Source organism: Austrofundulus limnaeus, unplaced genomic scaffold (assembly GCF_001266775.1).
Source record: "Austrofundulus limnaeus strain Quisiro unplaced genomic scaffold, Austrofundulus_limnaeus-1.0 Scaffold29, whole genome shotgun sequence".
Lineage (NCBI taxonomy): Eukaryota > Metazoa > Chordata > Actinopteri > Cyprinodontiformes > Rivulidae > Austrofundulus > Austrofundulus limnaeus.
In genome coordinates, this window is record NW_013952431.1 from 1,692,560 (window position 1) to 1,700,982 (window position 8,423).

The 8,423-nt window shown below is 39.2% G+C and overlaps 1 protein-coding gene across 3 annotated transcripts in view; it reads right to left on the reverse strand.

Moving 5' to 3' along the window:
* Positions 1–2,148: 2,148 nt before the first annotated feature.
* LOC106515463 (cell surface glycoprotein MUC18) overlaps positions 2,149–8,423 on the reverse strand; it is a 36,704-nt gene continuing 30,429 nt past the window's right edge. Inside the window, exons 12-17 of one of the 3 annotated variants that reach the window (XM_014005285.1) lie at positions 7,879–8,020; positions 7,509–7,595; positions 6,573–6,605; positions 6,062–6,185; positions 3,678–3,786; positions 2,149–3,576 (exon numbers count right to left, since the gene is read on the reverse strand). In XM_014005285.1, coding sequence (XP_013860739.1) covers positions 3,574–3,576; positions 3,678–3,786; positions 6,062–6,185; positions 6,573–6,605; positions 7,509–7,595; positions 7,879–8,020 — 498 coding nt within the window. In that variant the 3' untranslated portion in view covers positions 2,149–3,573. The remainder of the gene's footprint in view (positions 3,577–3,677; positions 3,787–6,061; positions 6,186–6,572; positions 6,606–7,508; positions 7,596–7,878; positions 8,021–8,423) is intronic. The other 2 variants (XM_014005286.1, XM_014005287.1) reach the window with 2 other exon arrangements.

Here is an 8,423-nt window from a genome sequence, read left to right on the forward strand (position 1 = left end):
TGATTTCTTTGTATGTATGGATCACTTGGGTTGTTACCGACATCCGGTGAAAATTTCATGTCATTAGCACCTCTAGTAATGTATTTACTGAGAAAAATGGTGACGTGTTCAATACTTATTTTACCCGCTGTATCTGCTTCATGAGGCCACACAAATGGCTTATGACTTATTGTTCACGTTGTTTCTTGCACTTGTTTTGTATTGTTTCTGGTGTCGGCATGAGTAGAAACAGCTTTATTTCCAGGTACTATGAATGGAACGAATAAATTTCTGCAAGCAGCTTTTAGGTACATAACTTGAGCCTCTCCCAGTATATGAAGAATGTTTTATGTTTTAATAGTTTTAATATTTGGGGGGGGAGATGTTCTTTTAGGTGGAGTGTCAGTTGTTYCCAGCTGATGCTGTGTTGCTATCTCTTTGCTGTCTTGCCATCCGCTTTTAGTTTTTTTTTTTTCTTCTTCCTAGTTGCCTTGAGACACTCGGAATGATGGGTGATGATGAACAGGGAAGTCTGCGATCCTCGATACTGTATCAATGTTTTAATGTTTGAGAGCAGCGTGTCATTCTCATGTATTAAAAACCTTTTATTTTTTTGCACAGCATACCAATTTGTGCTTTGATACTGTCACTCTAAAGAAAAGCAAACTGTATAAAGTTGAAACAAAAAGGAGAGGGGGGAAAAAGGTTGATTTCATGTTGCATTCCTGTAAATGTATTTTTGTTCCAAAGTTTACTTTTTTTGTTAATTTCCATGACCTGTGCCATACATCAAGAGCTTCTCACCAAGGTCCTTACCGTTGAATTTTATTATATATTTTTAGGGGGAAAAATCGCCTTGATTATAGGAAAGTGTTTGTCGGTATCGATCTCTGTAGGACAGATTGTGCAGTAATGTTGGCATTATTYTGTCCTCTGCCTCTTCAGCCACATCAGGCCTCATCTGTGAAACATTTTCATGCTTGTTCGATTTGTTTTGTTTTTTTAATCCTCTCTCCACAACCTCAGAATCATGCTCGAATCCCTCTTAATGCCCCCTCATTCACTGTCCATCCTGTTAGGGTATTTTAATTTTCTGCCAGCAGAGGGGGCTGTTGTTCTGTGTTTCTGCATTTTATTCTCCTCAGTAAAAGGCATTCTTTTCGTTGTTGTTGATGGTTTTTAAAGCTCATATCAATTTGGAAGTATGCACATTGCCGTTAATAAAATGTCAACAAAAGCGTCAATTCTCACGTATGTTTATTGAACATTAAAGGAGACATCGTGCTTTTAAATCCTCTTTCACACGTAAATCATTCAGTTGGGGTTTATAGAAACATCTGAGGAGTCTCAGATCAACATCACATTAAAAAAGTTGATTTTGCATGATATGTAACGTGATTAACTGCTGTATTTTTTGCTCTATTTGGAGTTTAAAATATCTGCTTATTTGGGTCGTAGACAAAGAATGTTAAAACTATCCAAAGAACTCCTTCTGATCACGTGGAACTGAGGATTCATAACTAAACTAAACATCGCAGCAGATATCCTGCAGCCCACCTGCGACACTTCAGGTGGTCCAAACGGCAACTTCATTCCTTTGGTGGTGTTTTTGTTTCATATATCAGAAGATATTGAAGCGACTTGCACTCCTACTACATTAAAAACCACAATGTGATTAGTCTTCTGCCTTCAGCAGATCAAGTTGTCTTAAACAGTCATGTAACCTAATAAATCTGTAGATTCTTCAGGAAATGGACTGACRTTTAGATCCATAGGAGCATGATTAAAAACATGCTTTAGTTTAGATTTTCAATTATCTTCTTTTAAATCCAACAGACTTAAAAGAAAAAAATGCTGGATTTGCAGCTGAGAGTTATGTGATCGTCATTGGAGACAAGCCTGTTTGGCAAAATRTCTCATGAACCACTGCATTAATTTAAAATAAACCTTTAAGGATTAATCCTAGGATGTACATCCAAAACTGATCGTCAGTTTTATTCGACATGCCCCACCCCAGCCCACAACCAAGTGACAGAAGCGGTTATCTTTAACTGCTTTATTGCTATTTATTGCATTCTTTAATATGTTRAGCTCCTAATTTAAGATGAAAACATAATTTGATCATTTAACTTTCTTTGGCAGGATTTCTCAAAAACTCGAGACAACAGGTTTGTTGGTAATTGCAGTATACTTTATATCTCCAAGGCTTCAAAAGGCATTTTCACACATTCTAAAACAGTTAACATTTGTTAAAAACAGAAAGAAAGGAAGCATTTAATGGCGTGATTGTCTCCAGACCTCAGTAACGTTGAGTCACAGTCATTTCCCCCTCCTCAGTAGTCAAATACTGTGGAAAGTTCAACATTTAAATGCAGTTTAAGGCATGGGGTCCGAGGGGGWTTCTGTATCTCACGTTTCAGTCGATGACGTGACTTCATTTAACAGAAACGTGTCTTCACCTCGCAACAAGGACAACTTCATGCTGTGATTATGGTCTGCCTTCATCCTGCTTTTTAAAAAACAGATTTAGAAAAAACTAAGAGTAAAGAAGAACACTRATATACATTAACAGAAATCATCTGTTTTACACGAAACAACACAACTGAATGAATTATTACCAAAAAAAACATCAGTGCACAGAAAATAAATACAAATAAAACTAAACAATACAAAATGTGGAGTTTCTGCAAAGCTTTGAATGTCATTTCTAAGGCATCTGCAACATTATGGCTTGACTTTTCACCCAATGCTTCAAGTCACAAAAACATTAAAACTGTCACAAATGGTTMATCAATCTCAACATCAACCTTCTTTAAACTAGATAAACTGTAAATAAAGAGTTGGAGCAAAAGTAAGGAAAAGTGTAAAATATTTGTTTAAATGACTTGCAGGTTTGTGACTGAAGAGAAGAGGTGAGGCGTCTGAAAATAAACGTTCAGTGTGCAGACTGAAACAGAACAAAATACAAACGAATAAAGTTCATTGTTCTAGCTCTCCTTTTTCCACAAAAACTCAAAAATAAAACACCATCTGGTCATTTTTTTGGGGTTGTTTTTTATGCTATTATTTTAAATAAAGAAATATATATATTTATATATATATATACACACATAGATTATGATATATACATACCAACTGAGCTTCTTCAGTGATTGCTTTTGCCTGAGGTGATGCTAATTCATATATAAAAACAGTCCCTGTCAGCATTGTGCTCAAAACATTGCTCTGTGGACAGTCAGCAGTTTCTAAGGCTCGCGAGTTACAGTCAAAAGTTTGTCTTTGGTTTGTAGGCAAAACATTTGGTTTTTTGCTTTTTTTCAGCAGAGTTAAGTGATGGAGCTGGAATAATTATGTACTATTAAAGCTTGAAATGGTGTGAAGGACAGCGAGCTAAAGCTTCAGCTTTGAAGAAAAAAAAAACATCCGAAGCCATGTCAGCGGACATGATTTCCGTGACATAAGACTGGAGGTCCGGGAGCTGTGGTGGAGGCTTGGAGGCCAGGTGCGAGGCCTGAGAGGGGAGAGACAGGAGCAGCTGTCGGTGCGTCTGCGGTTGCCTCCTTACTTCTGCACGTGCTGGAACKCGGCGCTCTTTTACTTCAGATAGGAAACATGGACGCGGTGAGAAATATGGAAGGAGGTACACGACATATAATTATCAAAGTGCAGCTATCAGATCAGCGTGAAAAGATTTTTACCTGGTCACCGCGTTGCTTTTCTCCGTTAACGCCAAGGAGAATGGCCTCCTCCGTGTTGTCGCTCTTCATCTCCACCACGATGTTGTCTTTGCTGGACTTCTCCCTGGTGCTTTGGAAGAAGAGAAACACGCACAAATGAGCGCACGTGTTTCAAAACACGTTGGGCTTCTTAAATTGCCTGTAACATGCATTTCCTTCAATTACAAAAAGTCCAAAAAAACATCTTTATGTTTAAGAAACTTGGCATAATACACGATTTTACCCAGTTTGTAACATTACTGGAATATTTTCTTTTGAACTCGGCCTAAATGAAACAGGAAGTGACATCAAAGGGGAACGTTTTACGAAACAGAACTCTCTGGTCTTTGTTCTTTGAAACAATATTATTTGAGCTCCGACTCTTCATCTCTCTGATAGTGGCTCAAAATAATTTAAAGAAACATCAGATTTGTTGTCAACCATTGTAGCAAAGCTTTGTCTACTTTGAGATAGTCCCCTTTGACATCACTTCCTGTTACTTCACATGCAAATATCTCAACTACTGTTCATCTCAGCAGAGTAGGAGTGATTTTTTTTTTTTTGCAATATGTTATTCATGTTATCTTTTCAAAAATGCACATGAATGCACACTACACTTTTCAGTTCGTTATTTGTAAAAAAAAAAAAATGAAAACCATGTTACACTTTCTTTCCACTTTACAATTCTGCACTACTAATCCTAGTAAAATATGTTGAAGTTATTGGTTGGAACGTGACAAAATGTGGAAAAGTTCAAGTAGCATGAATACTCTAAACCACGTGTCAAACTCAAGGCCCACGGTGACAAATGTCACCCACAAAAAAGGCCCCAGAATTGTTTTTTTTACTCAATTTAATATGAAAATGGTCTTTATATCAAGAGTAAACTTTAAATTTATGATTCAATGAAACAAAATAAACACATTTAAAAGGTGAAAGATACTTGTCATCCCATAATAAATGTCGTGCATGGGAATTCCGTGTCAGAAAGTGGGAGATTTCAGAATTCAGGATGGCAGCTACTCACCACAACTCAGTGAGTACAACTCATTTACTTTTAATAGTATTTCTGTCGTACACATAGTATTGCAGTGTTTATAAGAGGGCATGTTAAAATGCTGATTCTATGCAGGAAATACCACGTAGAGCTCAGTTATTATTTGTTAGCGTTGCTCAGCTGTAGTAATGAGACGAACTTGACATTTCCTAAGCCAAAGTTAAAGATGAAACGTCAAAGTGAATTACAACTGGCCCTTTGAGGGCCACCAGTCTGATCCAAACCCAACAGACAAGAATTCAGGTCAGGCTAAAGGCTGCAGTATGGTCACTCAGCAGCCGACTGGATGACGCGCGGTCACATGATGGTTCGGCGTTCGTTTTCGCACACACCTTTCATAGTYCCTGAGACACATTGGGCCTCATGCAAGAACATGTTCRTATTCTTATCCTAAATTTCTCTTACTTTTGTTCGTACAAAGGGTTCGTACGAWCATGTCACGTCAGATTCAACAAACTCTTCTATCTTCAGGAAAMGTGTGTAAATGAGCTGCGTAAATTCCACCTGTTCGTATCCAGCTGCTCGTGCACGCGAGAGGAGATTAGCATAATTACGACCCCAAAAACACCATATAAGGCAATGTTTCCTGCCTCAGATACAAGGAAGTGTCCATTCATGAAAATGACAGCGAAAACTAAAAAGAAAAACTTTACGAGTTCAGAGATTGAAGTCCGTCTGTCAGAGATCCAGAAAAGAAAATCTATAATTTTTAGCAGGTCAGCTGTGGAATAAAAGGAGCTGCTAAAAGTATGAACAACTGTGTTAAATCATTTTCATTTATTCAGAAGCCACACCGTCGCGCACCACTGGAGTTTACAATGCGGGAAAAAAATCAGAGACCCGTCACCCAACGTTATCTGTGCTTAAACCTGTCACGGTTAAAGCTCCACAGTTTTTATCAGACAGATTCCTCAGTGCACAACATGTTTTATCTCTATCCGTGAGTTTTTGGCTGCTTTATAAACGTCTTTTTCCTGGTAGCCTACAAAAGTTGGCTTTTGGAAGCGAGTAGGTTTTTTTTTTTTTTTTTTTTTTGAAGCAAGCGGTCAAAGCAAAATGCAGCGTCTGAGGTATTTCGGCATAAACAAACACTCCCACAAACTTCTGACCAATCACACAATAAGTTCTTATGTGGAGGGGGGTAAAACGTTCGGCCTGCAGGTTGCAATCAGAGCGTGCAGAAATGTCGGCAATGCGAACAGAATGACGCAGTTTTTGTCACGAAACTGCAACAATCCGATCAGATTGCGGCAGCTCGGCTGCAGCATGCTGTGTGCTTAAGAAACAAGATTGTACTTTATTTCCTTACATGTCTTGCTTCCCAGATCGGTTGCAGATTTTGCCCTTTTTGTACAGGAAGTAGAGCACGCTGCCCAAGATGGCCAGAAGCAGGATGCAGATGATGATGACTGCAATGACAACACCATTGCTSCCTGGTGGGGAAGAAGCAGAGAATAAATTAATAAAGGAATAAATAAGTGCAGTTTGAAACGAGGTGACAGATGGAGGCAGGAGAACCCGATGAGAGGTGCAGGTGGGACAGATAGAGACAGAGTTTTCTAAAGAGAGATYGTGGTGCGAGAGCATCATTCAGGTGACCTTAATCTGGCAACACAGGCTGAAAACGTTTACCAAGACTGCAGGAGGAGTGGTGCACCTAAACAAGGATTAACAGCATGACAGCATGCAGAGAAGAAGGTGAAGATGATGTTTTCAGCAGCAGAGAGGAGGTCTGCTGAGGGCGAGTCAGAGAGATCATACAGAGGAAAAGGAAGCTTGTTGCCTTTCTGAGAGAATCCGCAATAATGCAACATACAAACCTTTCACGATTTTCTTTGATGTGTTGGGTGCGTCTGTTGTGATTGAAAAAAAAAAACAACAAAATACAAACAAACACAATTAGTGAGCTTAGGAAGTAAATAATTAATTCCAGCAGGTCAGGCAGAAAGTTTTTTTWAAAAGCACTTCAAAATGATAACTGGTGTTTTGAAGTGAATCTCAGTTTGGAGAAAAATGTTTCTTCAAACTGAAGTCAGTCAAAAAGCTAACTACAACTGCTGTATGAAATGTTTCTGCCTTTCCACAGAACCCMACTTCAAAACACCTGAAACCGTGAGCAACAATTTAAAAAAAAGTCTACGCCCAGAGTAGACCCTTTTTTTAAACTCCTATCACAAGAGAGCAGTAAAAAGAGATTCCCTCTGAGGCCATGATGTACGCCAGCAAAGGAGAGCCGGAGACAGAAAAACACAAGACAGCATCCTGTAATGAGAGTCAGCAGACTGTGCTTTTAAAGCATCAGCTCCTCCTAACAGTCCCACTCATGTTTGTTTGTGTTTGTAGGGGATTTTTTTTATTTGCAGCTGCACAGTCTAATCAGTACATAAGAAGCCTTCTTGTAAGACATGGAAAACTTAAAACAGATACTTAACCATTGGATTAAGATATAGATGGTTAGATGGGTGTGGGGTAGATAAGTGAGGTGAGGTCTGACTGAGACATCCAGCACAATAAAGCTAAATAAATACAACATAAACATGCAGATGTGAGCCTGTTGTTGGCTAAATGAACATTTTGTAAACATGGAACWGACAAASTTTTCTTTTMACTTGAAATGTAAAGTGTAACACATTGAATGGAGTGAGAGTATGAGTACTTGTAAAACGGCTGGTATTGGGATATCTCTAGCTACAGAATGACAGTCTGCTTCCTGACCTGAGTGATATAAGCAGGCGGCGCTAAAAAGCCGGTCTTACCTGAGGCTTTAGGAATGGTGGATGTGGTTGTAGTTGTGGTTGTAGTTGTAGTTTTTGGTGTGGTTGTTGGTGTGGTGGTGTGTATAGCTGAAAACAGGTGGAGGGTACAAACAGGAGGCACAACACACATTACAACATCGAACATTAGAACAGTCGAACAGCTTTGCGGTGTCTTGTCCGAGCCAAGAGCGCACCGGAAAGTGTTCCAGATCACAGGCGACACGTTACAACACATCACTGAACCTCAGACCGAGTGCAAAACAAACAAGACTACACACAGACGAGCTGGGGTGGGGGACAGGAGGAGATGTTTGTTGTGTTTGGGGGGGGGGGGGGGTTTGCAAACGGAAGCCGGCAGACAGGAACTCACTGATTTTTATGTTGAACGTCGCCATATCTGAGCCAAATTGGTTTGAAGCATTGCAGAAAACAGAGAACTCCGAAGCGACCRGAACACTGACCACGCTCATGGTGCCGTCCTCAGTCTCAGTTTCTGAGGCTGCTTTGATGACCTGCAAAACACACAGTTAAAGGCAGAGAAAGGCCAACGGGCCAGATTTAAGTAAAGAGTCTTTTAGACACATCCTTCAGTATGGTTACATAATGATCCATCAGTGCTCAAAAGAGTTTATTCACACAGTCTGTACTATCATCCTTTTTGGCAAAATATTTCTGCCTACCTATAAGAAATGATTAGTGTAATGCAGCTAACAAAGGATGTTAATATTTAATAAGCGCTAATATCCTTATTTTTACAACTCAGACTTCTTTATATACATTTATGTCCATCCAGCTTTAATCAGAAATATGGACTTCAAATATTTATTGACATTTAAATGTAATCAGGAGTACTGTATGAGGGGACTAGTTGCTGATTTAAAGTACACACACACACACACACACACACACACACAC